Source organism: Silene latifolia, chromosome Y (assembly GCF_048544455.1).
Source record: "Silene latifolia isolate original U9 population chromosome Y, ASM4854445v1, whole genome shotgun sequence".
NCBI lineage: Eukaryota > Viridiplantae > Streptophyta > Magnoliopsida > Caryophyllales > Caryophyllaceae > Silene > Silene latifolia.
Window position 1 is genome coordinate 454,288,465 of NC_133538.1, and position 26,007 is coordinate 454,314,471.

Here is a 26,007-nt window from a genome sequence, read left to right on the forward strand (position 1 = left end):
GCTGTTTTGGGATGCTTTACTCGGAGTTTTGGGATTGTTTTGACGCGACCGAGCAGACTATTTTTATAATTTACAAATTGGAAAACTTAGGTGGAATATATCATAGTTGTCTGAACCTTGTTCTTCAACGGCTTGATTCGCTCCTTTTGTTTAAGTCTTCTTTAATACACTGTAAAAGCGGAGGGTCAGTGAAAATATCCGCTTATGGGTACAAATTGATATAGGCTTGTCTTTAACATCATACTGTAAATGCTAAACTATGGGGCATTAGGGGCATATTATTCTTCCTATATGACTCAAATGGATTAGAGGATTGGGCAGTATACTATCCTTGATAATATTTGAACGATCTCACAAGCCTATCGATATGCTAGACCATTATGTATACTACTATGGATGGTGAGGCATGATATATATATATATATATATATATATATAGGGTCGGGGTCAGGTGCGAACTAAAGTACGGTGCGAACCGTACGAACTAACATAAAATAGTCAGATTAATTAAATAAGCAAAGTCAAAGTTACACCTTAACCTATACTGACTTATACCTCATCAATCTCAATCACATATCTCCCTCTATCTCCATGTCAACCACACCGAATACTCTCGACGGAGACCAGGCCACCGAGTCTCCGCCACATCATCACCACCATCTCCTTATCACGGGCGGCGACGCGGATTTGGTCAAACCCTATTTGAAATCTCTCTATCCCATCCACCAACATTAGTTGCTGACCGCCGTTCCGGAGCTCCGTTGGTCACTTCAATTCCGCGGCGAGCTGCTCTGACAAAATTTAGTCATCCTATTCACCGTCAATGATCTTAGCCCCATCGTTGGTGTATTAATGTAGATTTATTTGGCAATTAGATCTCGAAGGTCTGGTCCGTAAATGATGGAGTTCATAACAAATGGTGAGACGATCTGGTCCATAAATGATCTTATGAGGACGAAGTCAAAAACGAGGTATTAAACTTGGAATTCGTCATCATGTAACTATAGAGTTGCCTGAACTTGGTCTTCGTCAAGATGCATCTACAAAGTTTGTTGCGTTTACGGAGAGTCACATATTGCTCGACAAAAACACTGGTGTTTATTCTGATGAAGAACTACAAAGGTACACCTAAGAAATGTATCTACAAAGTTGGTAACACTTGAAAGCATGTAGGGTATTATGTGTATCTAACAAGTTCAAGACGTGTATCTATACAGTATTAAAATGTATTCGGAGATAAAAAAATATATCTAATTATTTAAATGAGTGTATCTAGTAAGTTAAATGTGTGTATCTAGTAACTTAAAGAAGTGTATTTAACAAGGGAAAAGTGTGTATCTAGAGAAAACTTAAAAAAATGTATCTAGCTAGTTAAAGGTATGGATCTAGTAATGTAAAAAAAGTGTATCTAGCTAAGAAATGTATCTAGTAATTTAACGGAGTGTATCTATCAACTTAAAGGTATGTATCTAATAATATAAAGAAGTGTATCTAGCTAGGTAAAAATGTATGTATCTATTACTTTAAAGGAGTGTATCTAGTAACTTAAAGGTATGTATCTATCAATTTAAAAGAATGTATCTAGATAGTTAAAAGTATGTATCTAGTAATTTAAATATGTGTATCTAGTAACTTAAAAGAATGTATCTTCTAAATTAAAGGAGTGTATCTAGCTGCTAGTAACTTAATATCGGAACCATTTCCGAGAGGGAATGAGTTCAAACGAGGGGGATGACTGATGAGTATCCTTAAGTTTAAATAAAAGAAAAAAATTTGAAGAAAATGGTTTGACCATAACTTTTAAGACACTTAACAGTTTTAATTATAGTGGAATGGATCAGTCATTCTCTGCACAAATTTATGGTAGTGAACATAGGTTGAGATACTGCATTTTGTCTATTCTGTGCAAGTTTTGAAGGTTATGATAACCCGTCTGTGAAAACCAATTTTAGGATCATGACTAAAACCGATATTTGTGTCCCGTGATTTGGCAGAAGTGTGCAGCCAATAGTTGATTTACTTTATCTAGCATAAGATTTTTAAGTCATATTCTGCATAAATTTGGCAGTTTCATTCCTGATCAGTTATGTGAACTTCTCTTGTAGATCGTTTGGTACCCGCTAATTGGACAACTCTATTTTGTAGCAAACCATTCCAGGATTGATCGCTCAAATCCACAAGCAGCAATTAAATCAATGAAAGAGGTATGCACGCACAAAAGTTCGACAAAAATGACAGTCTCATCTCATCTTTCAAATTTCAACCACGTAGCAGCATTAACCCGTCTTTTTTTCGTGTTTAAGGTGTCTCGTGCAGTTCACAAGAATAACTTGTCGTTAATCATTTTTCCTGAGGGTACAAGGTCCAAAAATGGTAGGCTTCTTCCATTTAAGAAGGTAAGTCATTTCCCTCTAAGCATTTATCATTTAAGATCGAAGCTTGTTGAGATCAATGCTGATGTCTGTAATTCAGATTTTTCTGATCGAATTTCCTAAGCCTTTCTTGGAACTTTTTTTTTCTGTACAGGGTTTCGTGCATTTAGCCTTACAGACGCGGCTTCCTTTAGTCCCAATTGTATTGAAGATCACTCCCAGTCAAGCTCTCAGTTTGTTTGTTTGTGACTGCTCAAGTCTCTACTCAAAAACTGGGTGTTTGCCGATAGGGAATTGTTAGTTAAATCAGCTAGATAGGGTTCTGTTGTCTTTCTCGATTTTGCCCCTAGATGATCAGACATTGACTAAGCGATGACAACCAGGAGGTGGGCTTGGAAGCAGCCATCCTAAGCACTCGCATCCTATGAAACTTCTCTTTCAGCGCTTCTTTCCCATGCCGATGAAACTTCTCTTTCTGCTATAATAAAATTGTTCACAACACTCAGATGTACATCAGGGCCATGACGCAGCCGAACCTATGAACTACCCATTCGACTCAAAACATAACTGCACAACCACGCTCACAGGACCCCAAAACAGAGGTCTGTTACCCCCAAAAAGACTCTTATAAACTCCTTAACGACTCACCATGAAGCTATCCCAAAATGACACCAAGACGACTCAAAACGAGGCCAAAACAATGGCGTAAACACCCTGACATTAAACTCATATTTTGACAAACGAAAACAACCATTAAAAGCCTTGTGATAATGTTAATGACTCCCCAAACTTTCAGTATGACTGAATTTATATTAAGAGCACACTACACCGTTGGACTACTAACGACACCACACCACCACTAAAACCGACATCCCAGGCCGGCGAAATCACCAGCCACTCAAACTCTCTGACGGTGCCGCACCTTGATCACTACCACCACCACTGTCTTAACACCTACTAACACCAACATTTCCCACTAATAGCAATCCATCACCTTCCCAGTCATTCAACCCCAAACTCGCCAACACCTCACCCAGATCCACCACCAGTGTACTCGTGTAAGTCGCATCTTTGATTAATCAGCTGAAGCTTCAGTGTCCCTTTGCCAGTCTTGTTGTACTCAGGACTCGAGTAATTTTCATATTGAAACTACAAGGTTACATACGAAACATTATCAATTAGAGTTCAGAATTTCAGATATTTGTTTCAGCTTTCATGATTACAGTTAGTTTAGATTATACAGTAAAGAAGCTTACACGTGTTTGCTCAGTCACTAACCTTAATCGGAGCAGTACAGAGCAGAGGTGGGAATGCTCTTGCACTTTCAGGTGCACAGGTTGCAGCACTGCAAACCATAACTCATACAGTAGCAGCGATTTCTTAGTCCATCACAAACTTACCACGAGTTTCTGAACATTACCTGAAATTAGCAAGCGAAAATACTCCAATCCAATCACCAATAGTTGGTTGACTATGCTCAAAATCTAAGGTCACCCATTCCGAGTTTGCACCCTTCACCTCAGTAAGAGTAAACAACATCAGAAAACTAAAAAATGACAGCATTGCCTAATAATAGCGGTATCATTACTAAAAGAATAGAGCTCGCCGACGTGTGTGACTCGTTACTCTTATCATTTTCCTCGCTCTACCCTTAATCAACCACTAGTACCATAGCAATCAGAGCCTTAAGAACCTTCGATCTACTCCTTTTTATAAAAAATTCTCTCTTCAATAGATCTACGAAAAAAGGAGTAGATTTTCTAAAAAAATAACCGCATTAATGACAATGTCGGAATCTTTCAAGTAAAATTGAGTTGATTATCGACGAAAACTAACCGACTGGCAGTGAGGTAGGACGAAATGAAGAGGAGAAAAAAAGAGTAAAAAGCAGTGAGAGTACGACCGTCTACGGTGGTCGGGTGGTACGCCGACGAGGTTGATGCCGGAGCTCCGGCGGTGATATTGTGGTGGTGGTGGTCTGGTTGATAAGGATGAAGTGGAAGTAAAGTAAGATTGGGGTTTTGAGTTTGGAGGGATAACAGGTCACATGTGAGCAGTTTATTGATTTAATCCCAGCCGTTAATCAATCTTATCTAAGGGGTGAGAATGAGTTCGTAAGTTCGCACCGAACTATTGGTTCGTACAGGATCCTATTTCTATATATATATATATATATATATATATATATATATATATATATATATATATATATATAGAAATATATATATATTTTGTTAACACACCTTAATGTAGGCCCAAACGCAACTTTGACTCATACTTATGGATAATCATTTGTCCTTGTATTATCCAACGACCTGGGTCCAATTGGTCTAGGTTTTTATATAATAAAAAGGATGGCAATTCAGTGATGGTACACGGGTGACTTTTTGTGTAAATTTTACAGTAGGGACTATCACTTTTTAACTAGCTTTACAAATGGTTATCCAAGTATATAAAAGAAACAATTTAGAATGAATCTTAACTCGGTTATCATATAAGACAAAAGCTTCAAACGCTGTTTTATGGGCTGATGAGGGACTATTTTTATGGGTTATTGTTGTTGGATTGTTGGCCTAGCAGCGGCCTGGCCGTGGCCTGGCCGTGGCCTGCTGTAGCCTGGCCATGGCCTGCTGTAGCCTGGCCATGGCCTGCTGTAGCCTGGCAGTGGCCTGGCCGTGGCCTAGGCAGTGGCCTAGCTATGTCGCGAGTTTGAGGCCATGTGTAGTTGGTTGTTAGGCCGAGTTTGAGGTTGCCATAATAACTTTTGTGCCGTGTCTATAAATCGTTGGGCGCTAGTTTGGTTTATTTAAAATATGATTAAATACCGTCTCGTATTTAATATAACGTAATTTGTTAAATATCGTTCATTTATATATTTTCTCACATTAATCATAAATATGGAATTTATTATTTGTTCAAGTCAAAATTTGATGAAATGTCTCATTTACCTATAATATGAATTCTTAATCCGTTCATTCTCATTTATTTATTGTTTCTCAAATATGAGTAAATTATTCTACTTGTTTAATTAAATTGAGTCATTTATAGTTGAATGTTTGTTTTGCTTATTATACATGGTTCATTTCCATTTGTTTTCATTTTTATTCAAATGACAAATATTGAAGAAATGGGTTACTTATTCATGTTCATGAATATAATTTGGCATGAAATGTCTTACTTGGATTATCATCGGTTCATTTCACGTAGTAGTCTCTTTCCAAGTTGATTCGTATCGCTTGGTTGAGTCGTATTCTTGATAATGCCTTTATGCTATACCGTATTGCTTGACTTATCTTTACGCCTCTTTCGGACTGTCCTGCCAATTGTGGGTTTAGCTCATATCTTCCGCCTCATTCGGACTGTCCTGCCGATTGTGGGTTCTCGATTTCCGATCTGTCTTCGAGTCTTGGATGCGGACTGTTATGCCGCATGTCGAATCGGGGACCGTTCTGCCCCGAGAGTCTGGCCAGATTTAGACTAGGATTGAGCCTTGGGAGTACCATTGTCGTCCTACCTGGAGAATTATATATTTATATATGAGTAGTAAAGGTCTTGCTTGGTTATAGATATTGGTATTTGTCTTTCAAGGTAAGAGTTATGCCTTGTGTTGTTTGTCTTGGTCCTATTGGATACTAGGGGTGAGCTGTAAGCCCTCTAGTTGCGATATGATTGTCGGGATTGATGTTGCCATCCGTTCTTATGGTGAGATGCAAGCCATAAGTATGAATGTGACATTTGTAGCCACGTCCCGTGCAATGCTTGCTAAGTGGTTTTCCAAATAATGGCTATGGTTTCTATCCTTGTAATTTGCATTGGTTGATCCCTTACTTAACTGTTTCACATGATTTGGATCCTAGTCTCATATCTATGATCGTAATTCCTCGAAATGCGTGCCTTTGCATAAATGACCGTATTCTTATCTTTCATATTTATTAATTATTTCACATGAATAATGAGTCTCCATTATGCTAATATTGATCTATCATATTCCAACTCATTTAATTGACATGTTTAAATATATAAACTTGATGTTCATATCTTTTGTAAGTATATTACATGATTTATTATTACATGATTTATCTAATTGAGTTCTTTGTTGTGTTCATTTTGACATTTTGTGGCTGGGAGAACCTTGAGTTACTCCCCACTGACTGTGGCGTTCATGTTTACATGAATGACAGGTATTAGTGGTGCATTCATGGGGTGAAGATATGTGTGAGCTAGCGAGCACTTCGGCTAGTTGGTTTATTAGGATTGTTTAGACTCACCTTTTTTTTGTATTGTCATTCTAGGGATATATTTTACCTCACCTTGACTATCACGTTTGTATAATTTAAACTTTATTTCCGCATTCTTTATTTATGTTTTGGATTTTAATGTACCCGCGCTTTAATTTTTAAAAGTTTCAAAAATTTCCTTACTTACGCTTGAATTTATAAGTTATATTTTCCGCTTTATCGCGGGGTGTCACAGTTGGTATCAGAGCCTATGTTGCTCCCGACGCACACACGTGTACCCCAAACTTAAATGTGAACTTGACCTTAAATAATGAATGAGAGATGGGTAGACTTAAGGACCTAAGGTGGTAGTCTGTAGTGTGTTTGCTCTTTGTTAGGTCCTAACATGTTTGTTGATTGTCATTTAATAATTATTATGCCCGTGGATCAATGACCGTGAACTTACCTACATGAGGATCAAGATTTGGTGCCTATTGCCGGGGATTGAAGAATTGTTCAACCTTTGAAGAATGCTTCTACTTCCTCAGAGATATTTCTCTTTCTTTGTATACCTTGCCTTACTCTTTATCTCTTGGTGTTTATCCTTCTTCTAAACTCTCTTCTGTTTTACTTTGAAAACAACTCTTGTATCTCTCAACTTGTCCTTTGTCCCTTGCTATCCTCCCTTAACGTCTTTTGGATGGTTCTCTTTCTTTTGTGAGATATTAATTTTGGGTAAATAATTTGGCTTTGTGGAGTTTGTTTGTGGTTGACCCATAACTCTTGGTTTTGAGAAGTTGTGATGTTGGAAGGACTTAGGTAGTGTGGTGAGACATACTTAGTGATTCTTATACCTAGTTCTTTGGTAAAGTGAGTATAATTGATCGGTGGAATTATGTGTGTTAAGTGTGAGTTGACTATGATACTAAGATTATGGAACTTGGCCTTGTTGTTTATACTTGGAAGTTTGAGTGGAGCTCGAGGTTAGCATAGTCGGTATACTTTTGGGAGTGTTACGATGATTACATAAGAACCATGTTAGGTGAGAGTTGTTAGTAGTTTTGGAATCTCATTTGGGTATTCACCTTGCGGTAATGAGGATTAGTAGCCAGAGTTCTTGAGATGTAATTATAAGTTAGGAACGACAGATGTTGAGCTGAGATGAGTTTGATGTTTTGGGTGGTTGTCTCGTACTTTGGAGAATGTCACCATCTATGCTTTTGGTTTTAAGAGTATAACAAGATCTCCTTGGGATGATAGAATGTGCAAAAGAACGTTGGAATTTGGATATTTGATTGATGGTTTACCATTTTGAGAAACCCATAGTTTACCCTGGTTGGATATGAGTATAGCTTTGTTAGAGGCTTTGACCTTGTTCTCGTGGAGGTTGTTTGTAGATGTTTGAGGATTTGGAGTGGTGAAATCACACATATAGTGAAGTACCTTGTTTCATGGAATTGCTTAGGATGAAGTAGCATGAGTTTTGAGGAAATCCTTGGAAGTGTTGTGATTATGAGTTTTGTTGTTAGGAAGTTTTCGCAACCGTTTAGGATGATGTTGTTGTTCGAGGTTTGAGTACCTGACATTTCCTTGTTGTCTAATTCCCTTTCTTCTTTGACCATAAGCGTTACCGTTCATACCTCTATTTCTCGCTTCATCATACTCCTCCTTTAAGTTTGATACTCGTAACCTGCGAAACTCTATCTTTGACATCCTTGTTGACCTGACTTCGATTCTTATCCCTGGGAAGTTCATCATAGCTCTTTTGTTGGTTAATTCTGGATTCTCTTAACGTACTTTGTATTTATGATGCCGAAGTTACTTTTCTTTTAGTACAATTTCTAAACGTTTCTAGCTACCATTTTTGGTTCGTTGTTAAAAATTTAGATTACTCTTACAAAACGTTACCTATTTTAAGAGGTTTGAAACTGAAAATTTGATTTAGTTCGCTATTTGTTCTTTGAGTATCAACTCATTTATTATAATTTTAATTGCTAAACCCGATATTTCTTTAAATTTTATCCAATTTCTATTAACTTTGATCTATTTATAATTTCGTTGCCAAAGTTTAATATTATATTTTCAGGATTTGACTCCTTTTTTAAGTTCAACACTGAATCTTTCAATTTCCATTTGGCTTTTGCAAAAGAAAATTTGAGTGAATTACCTTTTTCTTTTGATTTTAACGTTGATCGGATGTTAGAACTCGTTATTGGAGACGTTCGATAACTTGTTCTACGCTTGTCGGCGAGTGATTTTTGTCTTAAATCTGTTTTTGACTTGGAAAGTTAGCGTTCTTTTGTGCACGACAAGAGCAATTTCGTTCCTCGAATAAGACTTATACTTTTGAAAACTCTTCATAAATATTTTTGAAAGCATTTTGATTTTTGATTTATACAAATGATTTGCCTTTTGACCTTATCTTTGATTTGGAATGTGATGTTCTTGAATACGTAACGAGAACACTTCCGTTCCTTTGATGAGAATCTGGTTCTGTCGGAAAATTCTACTTGAAAATTTTGAAAGAATTTTAATTCTCACGAAGAGTAACCTTTTAATGTTTTGGTTGCCGGTTTCAAAAAAAAAAAAAGTCCACTTTTACTTTTTATAACCTTTCATTTTTACTTTCAAGTTTCGAGGACGAAACTTTTTAAAAGGTGGGGTGATTTTAACACCCGCGAATTTCCTATGTTGACATTTTAAGATTTATTAAACTGTTTGATCACTTTACTTTATCTTTTCGAATTATTCAATTTAATTAATTTTATTTCAAATACGATTTTTATTAAAGTAATATATAAAAGCTCATTTATATAAAAATACGTATTTTAGTCGGACAGTAATAATAGTGACAATGATAATATTAGTTTCCGTCTTAAGTTAATATAGACTCGAGACATTATTCCGACTAGCTTAGACCGTCACATTTCCTTCTAGCAAAGATCGTCGCATTTCTCTTATAAAGCTATTTCAATTCGGACCAACCCGATTCCATCAACACACTCTCTTACACTCTACTTTTTAATAATTCTATTATTATTATTATTATTATTATTATTTTATAAAAGGGATGCGCGCAGCTTTCATTAAAATAAAAATAAAAGTTTACATGAAATTGGTGGGGAGCCGAGAAACAATCTGGGCCCCCACACCCTTAGCAATAGCAAAGTTAAGTCTAGTAAATATGTAAGCGGCCACCCGAGTCCCCGCATCCTGAGATACCGAGAATTTCTGGATCCGCTTGAGCAAGGCAACAACATCCGAACCCAGCTCTCCAAGTGAAGAGAAAGAGAAAGGTAGGAAACCATAACCCGCTACCGCGCACAAATCCCCATACTTAGCATTATTATTATTATTATTATTATTATTATTATTATTATTATTATTATTATTATTATTATTATTATTATTATTATTATTATTATTATTATTATTATTATTATTATTATTATTATTATTATTATTATTATTATTATTATTATTATTATTATTATTATTATTATTATTATTATTATTATTATTATTATTATTATTATTATTCACCGTCCCCAGACCCCCATTCACTTTCCCTTCCTCTTTTCGAAATCAGCTGCAACCACAACATCATACAACAACACCTTCAAATCGCCATTTTATCCTGAGCTTCAAACCTCGATTTCTCCCCGATTTCTCAACCAAATTCGATAAATTTTACACCGCTCTCTTCCTCTTTCCGCCCTCCATCTTTCTAGGTAAGAAAGGTCTCGGCTTTCCCCAATTTTTGTGACTGTCGTCCCTCCTTAGGGCATGGGTTTTCACTAAGCTTTCTTATTTCGCGTGTGTAGATGCAAGATTGGACAACCCATAACAGTTTGCGACAGAATCGTGTTCATTCAAGGGCAAAAAGGTAACTGTGATAGGTTACTCGACAAAATGTCGAAATCCCATCTTATTTGTCAATTTATGTACTCTTGTTGATAAAGTTTGATCCTTTATGTTTTTCTCATTTGTCTGATAATTTCCGTCTCAAAATAATGTTGGAACTAGGTTGTTTTTATGCGCTCTTCATTTAGAGTAGTTTGGAACGATGTTTATGTTTTTCTGGTGCTGAAACTGAGTAGTCTTAGGACGGTATTGTGCAGTAAATTGGGACTGTTTTTGAGTCCGCTTTGCAGGTACTTCGGGATATTTTTTTGGGACTGTTAAAATGTGTTGAGCAGGCTGTTTTAGGACTGTTTTAGTTGGGACAGTTTGCTGTGTATTTCGAGGCTGTTTTTAGTTGGAAAGTGGACTATTTTTGGGTCACTTTGTGCGGGTCGTTCATGGTTGTTCATGGGCGTGAGTTGAGGCTGTTTTGGGATGCTTTACTCGGAGTTTTGGGATTGTTTTGACGCGACCGAGCAGGCTGTTTTTATAATTTACAAATTGGAAAACTTAGGTGGAATATATCATAGTTGTCTGAACCTTGTTCTTCAACGGCTTGATTCGCCCCTTTTGTTTAAGTCTTCTTTAATACACTGTAAAAGCGGAGGGTCAGTGAAAATATCCGCTTATGTGTATAAATTGATATAGGCTTGTCTTTAACATCATACTGTAAATGCTAAACTATAGGGGCATTAGGGGCGTATTATTCTGCCTATATGACTCAAATGGATTAGAGGATTGGGCAGTATACTATCCTTGATAATATTTGAACGATCTCACAAGCCTATCGATATGCTAAACCATTATGTATACTATTATGGATGGTGAGGCATGATATATATATATATATATATATATATATATATATATATATATATATATATATATATATATATATATATATATTTTGTTAACACACCTTAATGTAGGCCCAAACGCAACTTTGACTCATACTTATGGATAATCATTTGTCCTTGTATTATCCAACATCCTGGGTCCAATTGGTCTAGGTTTTTAAATATTAAAAAGGATGACAATTCAGTGATGGTACACGGGTGACTTTTTGTGTAAATTTTACAGTAGGGAGTATCACTTTTTAACTAGCTTTACAAATGGTTATCCAAGTATATAAAAGAAACAATTTAGAATGAATCTTACCTCGGTTATCATACAAGACAAAAGCTTCAAAAGCTGTTTTATGGGCCGATGAGGGACTGTTTTTATGGGTTATTGTTGTTGGATTGTTGGCCTAGCAGCGGCCTGGCCGTGGCCTGATGTTTGCCTGGCCGTGGCCTGCTGTAGCGTGGCAGCAGCCTAGCAGTAGCTTGCAGTGGCCTGGCTGTGACCTGGCAGTGGCCTAGCTAAGTCGCGAGTTTGAGGCCATGTGTAGTTGGTTGTTAGGCCGAGTTTGAGGTTGCCATAATAACTTTTGAGCCGTGTCTATAAATCGTTGGGCGCTAGTTTGGTTTATTTAAAATATGATTAAATAACCGTCTCGTATTTTATATAACTTAATTTGTTAAATATCGTTCATTTATATATTTTCTCACATTAATCATAAATGTGGAATTTATTATTTGTTCAAGTCAAAATTTGACGAAATGTCTCATTTACCTATAATATGAATTCTTAATCCGTTTATTCTCATTTATTTATTGTATCTCAAATATGAGTGAATTATTCTACTTGTTTAATTAAATTGAGTCATTTATAATTGAATGCTTGTTTTGCTTATTATACATGGTTCATTTCCATTTGTTTTCATTTTTATTCAAATGACAAATATTGAAGAAATAGGTTACTTATTCATGTTCATGAATATAATTTGGCATGAAATGTCTCACTCGGATTATCATCGGTTCATTTCACGTAGTAGTCTCTTTCCAAGTTGATTCGTATCGCTTGGTTGAGTCGTATTCTTGATAATGCCTTTATGCTATACCGTATTGCTTGACTTATCTTTACGCCTCTTTCGGACTGTCCTGCCGATTGTGGGTTTAGCTCATATCTTCCGCCTCTTTTCTGATCGTCCCGCCGATTGTGGGTTCTCGATTTCCGATCTGTCTTCGAGTCTTGGATGCGGACTGTTCTGCCGCATGTCGAATCGGGGACCATTCGGCTCCGAGAGTCTGGCCAGATTTAGACTAGGACTGAGTCTTGGGAGTACCATTGTCGTCCTACCAGGGGAATTATAAATTTATATATGAGTAGTAAAGGTCTTGCTTGGTTATAGATATTGGTATTTGTCTTTCAAGGTAAGAGTTATGCCTTGTGTTGTTTGTCTTGGTCCTATCGGATACTAGGAGTGAGCTGTAAGCCCTCTAGTTGCGATATGATCGTCGGGATTGATGTTCCCATCCGTTCTTATGGTGAGATGCAAGCCATAAGTATGAATGTGACATTAGTAGCCACGTTCCTTACAATGCTTGCTAAGTGGTTTTCCAAATAATGGCTACGGTTTCTATCCTTGTAATTTGCATTGGTTGATCCCTTACTTAACTGTTTCACATGATTTGGATACTAGTCTCATATCTATGATCGTAATTCCTCGAAATGCGTGTTTTTGCATAAATGACCGTATTCTTAACTTTCATATTTATTAATTATTTCACATTAATAATGAGTCTCCATTATGCTAATATTGATCTATCATATTCCAACTTATTTAATTGACATGTGTAAATATATAAACTTGATATTCATATCTTTTGTAAGTATATTACATAATTTATCTAATTGAGTTCTTTGTTGTGTTCATTTTGACATTTTGTGGCTGGGAGAACCTTGAGTTACTCCCCACTGACTGTGGCGTATATGTTTACATGAATGACAGGTATTAGTGGTGCATTCGTGGGGGTGAAGACATGTGTGAGCTAGCGAGCACTTCGGCCTAGTAGTTGGTTTATTAGGATTGTTTAGACTCACCTTTTTTTTGTATTGTCATTCGAGGGATATATTTTCCCTCACCTTGACTATCACGTTTGTATAATTTAAACTTTATTTCCGCATTCTTTATTTATGTTTTGGATTTTAATAAACCCGCACTTTAATTTTTAAAAGTTTCAAAAATTTCCTAATTTATGCTTGAATTTATAAGTTATATTTTCCGCTTTATCGCGGGGTGTCGCAATAATTGATTGATAAATGTGATACGAGATTTAGTAGTTAATAGTTAATTTACTAAATTATTACGGTATGTGTGTATATTATGAGGCAGAGATAATTAGCTAATTAAGTTTACAAGGAGTTGTAAAATTAGGTAAGAGGGTTTTATAAACACATTTTATATTGATAAAACGGTAAAATGTTACTAGGTGAGTGTACATTAATCACATGTTTGTATCGTTTAAGTGTTAAATCATCAAATTAATATTTAATTATATAGTATAATTAAATATAGGTCTTTTAAGCATTTGTGGGACAAATGTCCAAAGTGGAAATAAGACCCGAATAAGACCCAAATGGATCGACATACATATGTAACAAACACATAATTTTTTGCCAAATTTGCCTAACTTGTGATGATGTAATATGCTTACGTCATCCAACTAAATTGTCTATAAATACTATACTATTCACACTCTTAAGATGATGAATTTTTTTAAAGACAAAAATCACTCTAAAACTCCTTGTTTTTCCATCATCTTTTCTTCCAAATTTGATCAATTGTTGGTCAAGGTTACATCAAACAAAATTCACATATAATTATTGTAAATAAGTATTATTATTTTTTTGAAGGGAAGACCCAGAGGTCTACTGCATTAAAAGAGAATAAAAAATAATAGCATTGTTTGCACTCGGTGGTAGCTCCTCCGACCACACCGATCTACCAACTAATCTAGGAAATAAATGAGCTAAAGCATGTGCAACGCTATTGTTATCGCGACTAGTAAACGACCAAACAACAGAAGTAAAAGAGTTACATAAATTTAAAATATCCGACAAAACCAAAGCTAGCATATTTTTTCCAATGGACTTCTTCCTGAGCGCTTCCACGACCAACAAGCAGTCACTCTCCATGACCATCTCTTCGTGCCCCCTTCTTACAGCTTCCTTAACCCCTTCCAACACAAACTACCGCTTCAAAGAATCGAGGCTCCCAAGATCGGTCCCGAACTGCGCAAAACCCCACAACACTCTCCCTGTACTTCCTCGACACACCGCTCCCCAGCTCACTCCTTCCCCTTCCTTAGCCCCCGCGTCCACGTTAATCTTGACAACCCCGGCCTTGGGTGGCTCCCATCCTCTCGTCTCCACATCCCTCACAGCCCTCCTACTCGTCTTTTCCCTATTAGCCACCACAAAACCCCTTCCTTCCGTTTCCTCCATAACATCCAAGGCACGTCTAAGCACCCGCCAATGATCCACCTCCCACCCATCAAAAATCACCTTATATCGGTGTTCCCACAAGGCCTAGCAACACACCATAAACAAAGCTTGTTCCCTACCCCCAAAGCTCCTCCATCTAGTTTCCACCCATTCCCTCACGCAAGCTCCCTCATTCTCCTCCTCACCGAGACCCACTTCTTCCCAGACCCGCTTAACAATGGCACAATCACGAAATAAATGTAAACTAGACTCAACGAAAGATTTACATAAAGAACAAAAAGCAGGCTCACCTCGAACTAGAGTAGCAATATTCGCTCTTGTTGCCAATGCCTCGCTGCACAGTTGCCAGAAGAAAAGCTTCACTCGGGGCCACACCGGGATTTTCCAGAGCCTATTCCACAGCCATTTTTCCTTCCCCCAATCCGACACACCCCCAAGCTCCAACGCCTCCCTATCCCCAGCCAATCTTCGATTTGCGGACTTAACTGTGAACACACCATCTTTCTCCCCAACCCAAAACCAATCATCAGGCGGTCTTGAGCTGCTAACCCGTATCCTCTTAATCCTCTCGCACTCAAAAGGCAAAAACAGCTCGGCTAGCAGAGACTCATTCCACCCCCCACCATTATCAAGCGGCTTGGCTACGGTCATGAGTTCCTTCCCCGGAACCAATGGGCTCAATACCCGCCCTGTTTGAGTCTCGGGCAGCCAAGCATCCCTCCACACCCGAATACCCAGACCGTCCCCAACTCTCCTCCTCCAACCACTATCCAAAACTCTCCTAGCTTCCACAATTCCTCTCCAAGTATAGCTTGGAGCACTACCGAGCTCCGCCGTCATAATATCACCCTCCGGGTAATATCTAGCTCTCATCACCCGCGCCCATAGCCCATCCGGTTCAGTCAACAGCCTCCACACTTGCTTGCCAAGGAGAGCCATATTAAAGAGGTAGAAATCACGAAACCCCATACCCCCACGGCTTTTCGATTGACATAGCCGACTCCACGCCACCCAGCTAATGCCTTTTTTCCCCTCCTCAAAACCCCACCAAAACCGCGATATTAAAGATTTAAGCTCATCACAAAAGTTTACGGGAATTTTGAAAATACTCATAACATAGGTAGGGAGTGAATTGGTCACAGCCTTTATAAGCACCTCCTTACCAGCCCTAGACAAGATTTTCCCGCGCCACCCACTCAGTCTCTTGCTCAGCTTATCTCTTAAAATATCCGTTAGGACTTTCTTTAACTTACCCACCACCGTCGGCAGACCCAAGTATCTTTCCTGCTCCTGCACCTCAACAATCCCCAACCGTGTAGCCAAGTTACTCCGCTTCTGCAAAGGAATTCCCTTACTAAAGGAGACCGTAGTTTTAGCGAGGCTAACCAACTGTCCGGATGCATCCTCGTATCGCCGCAAAATGGAATTAGTAGCATCAGCTTCCTCTATTCTTGCTCGCGTAAAAAATATACTATCCTCAGCGAAGAGTAAATGCGAAACCAGTGGAGCATTATTCGCGACCCTAATCCCGTGTAAACTACCCATCTCGACAGCTCTCCGCATCAGACTAGATAACACCTCAGCACACAAAATAAAGAGATATGGCGACAGCGGGTCGCCTTGTCGTAACCCTCTCGAAAGGTTGAACGCTTCCGTGGGTTGCCCATTAATAAGAACCGAGAAGGACACCGTAGTAACACAAGCCATCACCCGAGAGACCCACTCCCTATCAAACCCCACAGCGGACAAAACCCTTCTTAGGAAACTCCATTCCACTCTATCGTAAGCTTTTTCCATGTCAAGTTTAATCGCCATATAAGCCTCTCTGCTTCTCGACATCTTCATAAAATGGAAAAGCTCAAATGCAATCATCACATTGTCCGAAATTGATCGACCCGGAGTAAAAGCACTTTGGTTTTCTGAGACGATCTCCCTCAGGAACTCCTTTAACCGGTTGGCTAACACTTTGGACACGAGTTTATAAGCTACGTTACACAAGCTGATAGGCCGGAAATCACGTATACTCGCTGGATCCTTTATCTTGGGAATAAGTACAATGTTGGTTTTATTCAAGCCCCTTGGCGAGGCCTCACCACGCAGAATCGCCAAAACCGAGTCAAGTACCTCCTGCCCCACCTTCCCCCAATATGTTTAGTAGAACAAACCATTCATCCCATCCGGACCAGGAGCTTTCAACGGGTGCATTTGGTTCAAAGCATCAATCACCTCATCCTCGCTGTAAGCCCGTCGCAGCCGAGCATTCATGTCATCGTTAACCCGCTGCTCAATTCCGTGGAGAACATCCTCGGGTATAATTGGGTTCGACGACTGAAACAAACTTTGAAAATAATTGATAGCAACACCCGCAACCGCATCATCTCCACTCCGAGTTACCCCCTCATCATCAACAAGCTGGGCAATATGGTTCTTCCTTTTCTTTTCCCCTGCTCTTGTATGAAAGAATTTTGTGTTCCTATCACCGTCCTTCAACCACAAAGCCCTCGATCTCTGTCTCCAATATTGCTCCTATTTCTTCCTCAAACCCGCTATCTCCGCAACCAGTTTACACCGTCTAAGGACAACCTCTTCTGACCGTTCTTTATCATTAAGCGCATCCAGCTGTTTATTTTTAATCCCGATGCTTCTTCTAATCTGGTTGATACTAGTCCCCTTCCACCTACGCAGCTCTCTAGCACACTCCTCCAGGACGTGTACCAAGTTGCCCCTACCCCTAGCAACTCCACGTTCAATGGCTTCACAACACTCCTCCTCGCCAACCCAAATTTGTTCGAACCTAAAGCATCGCTTCCTAGACTTCTCTTCTTCCCGGCAGTTCAGAACTAGCTTCAAAGGAGCATGGTCTGACCAATCACGCGTCAAATAAAACAAACGAGCCTAAGGAAATAGATCGACCCAGCTTGACAAACACAAAGCTCTATCTAGCATACATTGTCGATTAGCATCCCTCACTTGGCCATTATCATAGGAAAAATTATAACCCTCCCAAGGCACATCTCGCAACCCACATTCATCGACCGCAGCTCGAAAATTGTTCATTTGCCATTGTGGTCTACTACCCCCTTCATCTCAGTAGAATACAGAATCTCATTAAAATCACCAATATAAACCCAAGGCAAATTCGACTGCCTACCAAGAAGTCTAAGCAGCTCCCAAGAGAGGTGCCGGTCAGACACCGCCGGCCACCCATAGAACCCTGTAACTCTCCACTCCCCAACCTCACTCTTAATCACAAAATCCATGTGGTGAACAGAAGCAGATACAAAAGTACAGTCGATCTCCTTCTGCCACAACATAGCAAGCCCTCCCGATCTCCCTACACTATCAACCTCCAAACCAAAATAGCCATCTAACCTTTCCTTCACCCTCCTAAACTCACGACCACTCAGTTTCGTCTCACACAGAAATAGAATGGTTGGGGCCTCCTTCCGTACCAGAGCACGGAGTGCTGTAGCTGTATCGGGGTTGCCAAAGCCCCGACAGTTGATAGTCATGATATTCATTGGGCCTGGCGGGGTTGATCTTTGTCAATCTTCGCCTCAGATATTAAGATGTTCCCGTCTATGGTAAGTCTCGCTTTCTTCTGTGTTTCCTCCCCCACCAAATACTCCCTTCCCCACTTATTCACCTCCTGCCCCTTCAACTTCGATCCCCCCTCCGTACCTGCTCCTCTATCACAAGACCTAGGAATACGAGTCCACCTTCTCCCTCCTCCATTCCCCCTTCCTCCAACAATATTCGAATTCGTCGCCATCACTACTCCCTCCATCCCCTCCCCCATCTGGCTTACATCAGAGAACCTGCCACTCGCCTTCACCACTTCCCTATCCCCCTTTAGATTGTTCCCCCTCTGAGACTCCAGCTTCCTCTCCCCTGAGCATGTCAAGAATTCCACCGTAGCATCAGCTTTCTCCCCCACAGTCTCCCCTTAGCATGTCAAGAATTCCACCATAGCATCCGCTTTCTCCCCCACAGTCTCCCCACCACCTCCCTGTCCTCTTATCACAGCCTTATTCTCCACCCGCATAGCTTGCACCTGTTTCTTAGTACGTAGGTCGATAGCAATACTTTTGTGTTTCTCGATCATATTCGATATAGTCTCTTCCGAATTCTTGTCACTTTCTTCATCAAACTGAGCCCTAAGATTCCTTGCAGCCTTCCCCGTTTCTTCCTTAACCGTTTTCACCACCTTCCATGGTGAAGCCCTTAGCCAGTCTCCAAATTTAAGATCTTCCTCCTCATATGGCCCTTCCTCACAATCCTTTTCCCCATGCCCTATAAGACCACACCCATAGCAGTACGTAGGTAACCTCTCGTATTTGACATTAAATTTAAGCGTCCTTCCATCACGAACCTGTATCGGGATATCAGCCTTCAATGGTTTTCTAATGTCGTACAACACACGCACGCGGATTGCCCTATCGAGCCCAGGGTTAGGGCCATGTTCAAAGTGCATAAACGTCCCCAAACGGTTTCCTAAATTCTTAGCATTCAAAGGACTAGTACAGCCTGATAAAGGTAGGTCATAGATTCGCGCCCAAATCGGAAATAAGAACAATGAGGAATCAGTAATTTTACCCGACAAAGATGGTTCATCAAAACACCACATGAACCTGTCAAAATGCCATGGCTATCCTTCTAGAACCCTCGCCTTATCCCTTTCTGCCCCAAAACGAAACATGAAGGTCTTCTCTTTCGCATCGATGACCCATCGTAGGTTTAGATGGATTCCACAACTTGATCATTGTATCGATCGCCGCCTTGACATTAATAGCCCTCGAATCCCAAAGATTCCCAACGAGGAGAAGTTTGCCTTCTCCTGCCGCCTCCGTCACATCCTCCTCCCATTCAAACACCCCATCACACTCTCCCATAGGCTCTTTCCCCTCCCGGTGAGTCTCCGATGATCCACTCTCCATGGCACCTGCACACACGAAACAAAGAGAACAAACAAAGAAAAACGAACAAAGAAGAAACCTACTCACGACGAGGTCATGAGCAAGGCCTCGAGAAAGAGGAGAATCGAAGAAAAATAGGACGAGAGATAGAGAAAATCAGACGGGAAACCCTAGGAAACCCTAGACGTTTGATATTGGTTTTTTCCTTGCCTGGTTAAACACTTAATTTAAATCAAGTATTATTAATTAGTAATAATACTACATAATACAAAGTTAATTCTATATATTATCTCCTAAATAATTATAGAAATTTTGGGCTAGTCTTGGATGCATTCTAAAGGAGGTCATCTAATTTGGTGACTTGGGGTTAAGGAAGATCATCCATATTCATATAGGTCAAGAACAACATAAGGAAGGAGTCCTTTGTTGTGCCCTATAATACCATTTTACCAACAATGTAAGGAAGGTACTTCTTCTTATTTTCTTATATTAAGCATATAGATTGCATGCATGTGATTGAGACCACATTAAATTAAATTAATTAGTAATTTAAATATAATTAGAGGAGTCTAATTAGGCTCTTAAAACTAACAATTAGTATCAGAGCATTGTTATTCACGTGCATGTTGTTTTAAGATGATTTTATCGCTTTTATGAGATAAATTGATAAAATGAGTATTTGGATGTTAAAATTGGTTTTATCACAAAATATCAATTTGCATGTAAGAATCTGATCTAAAATGTTTTGGGTCGGAATTTTGATTTTTTCCGGTTTTTATAGCACATAATTACATATTGCCGATTAAAACCAAGTTAAAATGCATTAATTTTAGTTTAATACTAATAAAATTATGTTTCATATTAACTTTGAGTATGTTTATTAACAAATAATAACATGTATGTTTTAATTATGAGAACTAGAATTTTCAAATTAATTTGATTAATTTTAATAGTTTATTGATTTTTATTGGATACAAATTGGTAAATAGTGGTTATTTTGTAAATAAATAATAATTGGAAATTTTTGGTCGAAATTTTTTGATAATTAGCTACTATAATTTATTCCAAAATGTTCAAAAATTTTGTTTTGTTTTTTTTGAATTTTTATGGTTTGATTTGGAATTAAATTGTACAATTATCGAGTAAATTGCAAAAATGCTAGAAATCGATTTTATGGGCTAAATTTTCGACATGAACATCATTTTGGTAGGTGACCAGAATATAAAAAAATTTTAAAATTGATTTTTCCATAATGGTTATGATTAAATTGAATTATTTCATAAAAGTTATGAATTCTAAGGTAATTTTGCTATATTAAAATCAAATAAATCCTATTAATCACCATATAATTAGTGGGGACTAATTTTTGGAGTTAGAACAGATTAGTATGATTGGTTTATCTTAAAATTATTTTAAGATGTGATTGTATATTTTTTAATGGTTAAAAAATTGCACAATCTCGGAAAACCGAGCTCACATGATCGTTGTTGGTAAATTAGGACGATTTGGCATGACATATATCATTTATTACATATTTTTATTCATGTTGATGAATGGATTTAAGTTATGTTGATCATTTAGTTTTACCTAACATGGCCATAGTTAGAAGTCGATATTACCCGTAATGAAAGGGTACATCGATTGTTTTGTAATTTAAATGCGATCTCGTATCGCCGGTTTGTAATTAATTAATAATTTTTAATTATTTAAATTATTGTATAATAGGAGTAGCTATGTAATTTGATTATATTAGTTATGTATTTGTTCGAGTTTTCTCGAAGACGGAGTTTCCCTTAGACGGCGAATTTCGTAAAGGAGTTCCAAAATCCTAAAGACGGTGGTTTCTTGGAGGCCGTTCCAATGAAGACTCAAGGGACCAAGGAGTTGGTTTTCAAAGTGTAATAGACTAGTAAATTAGATTAGATGCATGGCCATATTAGGATTTATTGTTTTTCATGATTTTTCTATGCATTCATGCCAAATCGTCACAACATGCATTTTATCGTTTTATACGAGTGTTGTCATTTTATGATTATCTAGTATTCACTAATTTAGTTCACTTAAAGGTGAAAGATGATTAATTGACAAGATCTCTCACATTACTTAAAATTGAGATTAGCCTTACCAATTAGTAGCACCTATGAATCCCTTCTTTATTAGGAGCACGCTCAACCTAGCGAGGTGTAACCTTTTTACGTTGGGTAAGTGGGGTAATAATTGTTATTACGTGTCAAATTTGTGATAAGTGAATATTTTATATACTTCCATCCCCTATATTAGCTTCATTTTATTTTTATATTTAGCACTTATTATAGTGTCTTAAGCTAATATTTGTTGTTCTAGTGTATTTGTTTGTCTTAACATGTTTTTGTAGGAATCTAAGCATTTAGAGGCTTTTTCCTATCATTTTATACACTAAGTTCATTAAGCTAATCAAGACCAAGTGTGGACTAAGCATGGAGTATTGGCATGGGTTTGCATGAAGAAATTGGTGGATCAAATTGTGTAATTCAAGTGTTGTCAACAACCAAAATCAAGCCCAACTTCAAAGTCCAAGTCAATGGGAAAGCATGGGATTCTAAAAGTTCCTAAGATGCCAAATGCTATCATTAACCGGGTGATTAATCGCACAATTAATCACCAACATTGGATACCCTTTGCAATTAAGAGGAGAATTAAGAGAATTAACCGAGGATCACACGACCCCGATCGGGGCCGCCTAACCCCGATCGGGGTTGCATGACCATTGATGGCTTACATTTTTCTCCTCCTCTCCTATAAATAGGAGAGGTAATCCGAGGTCTTAGGCATCCAATTTTTACGTCCAAGTCTTAGTTTACAATAGCCTTAAGCATTATAATTCTCTCAATTGTTTTCATATTAGTTTACAAATTAGTTAATCTTGTAGTTGTTCAAACATTTGGTTCTAAGTTATTTCAAGCTTTTGGTTATACATTGTTACAAGTTCTCTATTATTAAGGTATTTCTTTTTCTAATTTGCAATTTACATTTCTATTTTAGTTACCACATAGTTTATAATCAAGTATTCCATTTTACATTAGCATTGTTCTTTTCTCATGTTATATCATCTAATTAATATAAATCTTATAACCATGTTTAATATTTCTTACAATATAAATTGCAATTTACATTTTAGTATGAGTAGCTAAATTTCCTAGTCTAAGGGCTAGGGGAGCCATGCATAAAATCAAATATATAACATGATAAAATAGATTAATAATAATATTGAACATATTGCTTCTATCACATGCTTGTGCCACAATGTTTAATCTTTGTTTAGGGCCCTATTCATTTGATTAAGTTTGTTTATTCGTTCTATAAGTCGAGAGGCACGGAATTGAATTAGACAAAGCATGTATAGTAGGACGACCTAGTCATGGACGAGAGTTTCTCTAGGACCCGGTCTATGGTTGATGCTAATGCCGCAAGGTGGGTATCTTTAAGCCTAAGCAATTGACAATGTTGTTAGTACCGAATTTATCATGACCATATGTTTATCTTTGCATGTGTGACCCGAACCCCTTAGACTCTCTTTTATTATATAATTTACATCATAATTCTTATTAATCACCAAACAACCAAAGCAAACCAAATCGTAATCGACCTTGATAAAAATCTACCCATAGCAATTCACGAAGTAATTCCCGTTTCCTTGTGTTCGACCCCTATTGCTACATTAACTTGTTGTTTAGGGAATTTATCTTTGCATAGGTACGCGATAAGCCTATCAAATTTTGGCGCCGTTGCCGGGGAAACGGTTTTATTGCTTTTTGAATTGTCGATTTTTATCTTGTTTTCCTTCGTCTTGGGGAACACTTGTTCCTTGAGACCGTTACTTATCACTTCTCTAGAAATTGTTGTCTTATGCCCAGGTCCTCACGCAAGGGAGAATTGCTTTCACCGGATTCCGATCCCGAGAAAACCTTTAGGAGAAGACGACGTTTTTGGAAGGAAGTGAAAGAAGCCACTTCTCCCGTACAAGTTGAAAGTGCTAGAAAGTCTTACTTAGACGATCTAGAAGCCCTTGAAGAGGAGGATGTTTCAAGTTCATCATCTCCACCACCATCACCATCTACTACCAAAAAGATGGTGAAACTTTCCGATCACTTAAAGCCCACCGCGGCCATGCTTCCGGCCGGAATCACAACCACTCAAATCACCGCGCCGGACTTCGAGATCAAACCGGCTTTCATTAGCCTTGTGGAGAGAAAGCAATTTGGAGGAAGTCCTTTGGAGGATCCCAATTTGCATGTGCAAAACTTTTGTGACTATTGCTCCATGATCCGTCAAACGGGCGTCACCCAAGCCCAAATAAGGGAAATACTTTTCCCTTTCTCTTTGAAGGACAAGGCCAAGGTTTGGATCAATAGCCTTGACCGCACCGCCATGGGAATCACCAATTGGGAGACATTGGCCCTTGCTTTTTACCAAAAGTTTTTTCCACCGGAGAAAACTCAAACTTTGAGGAGCCAAATCACCGGATTCCGTCAACAAGCTCTCGAGAGCTTATATGAGGCTTGGGAGAGGTACAAAGAGCTTCAAAGACAATGCCCACATCATGGGCTAGATGATTGGTTTCTTGCAATAACATTCTACAATGGATGTTGTGCCGAGTCCCGAAGGATTCTTGATTCCGCCAACAATGGGCGGTTTGATCAAATTGACACCGACCTTGCTCATGCCACGATCGAATCTATGGCGGTCCATGATGCTCAATATGTCAATTCCCGAGCTGTGCCATCCAAAGGTAAAGAAGAATCCTCTAACAACTCCGTTTTGCTAGCTCAAATTGCCTTGCTCCAACAACAATTGGCGAAGAGAGATGCTAAGGATTCCCTTCAACAACTCAATGTTGTATCTTCAACAAGCCAAATCATTATTTGTGACGGTTGTGGAGGTGCGGGTCATTATGCCGCTCATTGCCGAGCCCCCATCGAAGAGGTAAACGCTTTTCAAGCTTTAAGACAAAGTTCATATCCACCGGGTACATTTTCCAACACATATAACCCGAATACAAAATTTCACCCGAACTTGTCTTACAATAGCAACAATGTGCTTAACCCTCAACCCCCACCACAACAAAATGCCTATGTTCCTCAACAACAAAAGTATATCCCTCCACCGGGTTATCAAAATCAACAAAGGCCCCCACAAAACAATTTCCAACAAAATCCACCACAAAATGGCCAACAAAACAATCAAGGAGTTGGTAAGCTCGAGGGCATGATAATCCAAATGCAAAGGGAATTGTTGGCTCAAATTCAAAAGAATGATCAAGCTCATAGTGCCGCGGTCAAGATGTTGGAACAACAAGTGGCTCAACTAGCCGCTTCTAGCTCTCATAGGAAGAATGGTCAACTACCTCCCCAAGGTGAGCAACCACATGAAACCGTTAATTCTATTTCATTGAGAAGTGGTTCAAGCTATGATGGGCCATCCATGACTTTGGATGAAGAGGTGGTTGTTAAAAAGGCTAAGCTTGGGGGAAATGACAAAAGGAAGGCTAGTGAAGAGCCTATTGTTAAAGATCGTGTGCCATTTTCTCACCGGTTGTTGATGCTAAAGAGGAAGAGCAAGCTTGATGCCAAGAATGTTGAGTCTCCTATGCCCAAAGAAAGTGATGAGGTAATTGTTGAAGAAGTCTCTCCTAATGCTAAGGAGAGTGATGCCGTTCCAACAAAGGTGAGTGTCCCCAATGAGGATGAGAAAGTGATAGGTGTGGAGGATGCTCCTCCAAAAGAAGTTGTTCAAGTACCATTTCCCCATCGTCTAGCAAAGCACAAGGAGGAAGGTAAGTTTGCTAAATTTTTAGAAGTTTGTAAGAATTTGCAAGTCACCATCCCGTTTATGGAATTGCTTACCCAAGTCCCTTCTTATGCAAAGTTTATGAAGGAAATCCTCTCAAAGAAGCGATCCTTCAATGAGGTTGAGACCATTGCTTTCACCGAAGAGTGTAGTGCACTCTTACAAAACAAGTATCCCCCGAAACTTAAGGACCCCGGTAGCTATTCTATTCCTTGCACTATAGGCAAATATACCATTGATAAGGCCCTTTGCGACCTAGGTGCTAGTGTAAGTGTCATGCCCTATTCTCTCAATAGTTTTCATATTAGTTTACAAATTAGTTAATCTTGTAGTTGTTCAAACATTTGGTTCTAAGTTATTTCAAGCTTTTGGTTATACATTGTTACAAGTTCTCTATTATTAAGGTATTTCTTTTTCTAATTTGCAATTTACATTTCTATTTTA

The 26,007-nt window shown here is 38.6% G+C and overlaps 1 protein-coding gene and 1 non-coding gene across 2 annotated transcripts; both read right to left on the minus strand.

Annotated features, from left to right (window-relative positions):
- Positions 1–3,401: 3,401 nt before the first annotated feature.
- On the minus strand, positions 3,402–17,878 carry LOC141632812 (uncharacterized). Its single transcript, XM_074445324.1, has 9 exons — positions 17,770–17,878; positions 17,365–17,682; positions 16,987–17,265; positions 15,112–16,806; positions 15,007–15,065; positions 14,654–14,905; positions 3,793–3,884; positions 3,651–3,717; positions 3,402–3,521 (listed from the first exon to the last, which is right to left on the minus strand). Exons 1-9 carry the CDS (start codon positions 17,876–17,878, stop codon positions 3,402–3,404), a joined length of 2,991 nt encoding a protein of 996 aa, XP_074301425.1.
- Positions 17,879–24,216: 6,338 nt separating this feature from the next.
- On the minus strand, positions 24,217–24,323 carry LOC141635169 (small nucleolar RNA R71). Its single transcript, XR_012539873.1, has one exon. It is a non-coding gene; the product is annotated as a small nucleolar RNA R71 (small nucleolar RNA).
- Between the last annotated feature and the right edge of the window lie 1,684 nt (positions 24,324–26,007).

Bases quoted from the DNA above. Each gene is read 5' to 3' on its own strand.
- LOC141632812 (XM_074445324.1), bottom strand. From the start codon at position 17,878: ATGAACAATTTTCGAGCTGCGGTCGATGAATGTGGGTTGCGAGATGTG. The intron at 17,683-17,769 runs GTATGCTAGATA...GTGATTGGTCAG, and splicing joins GAGGGATGCTAATCGACAAT to ACCATGCTCCTTTGAAGCTA. The intron at 14,906-15,006 runs GTGAGGAGGAGA...GTGTGTTGCTAG, and splicing joins CTGGGAAGAAGTGGGTCTCG to GCCTTGTGGGAACACCGATA.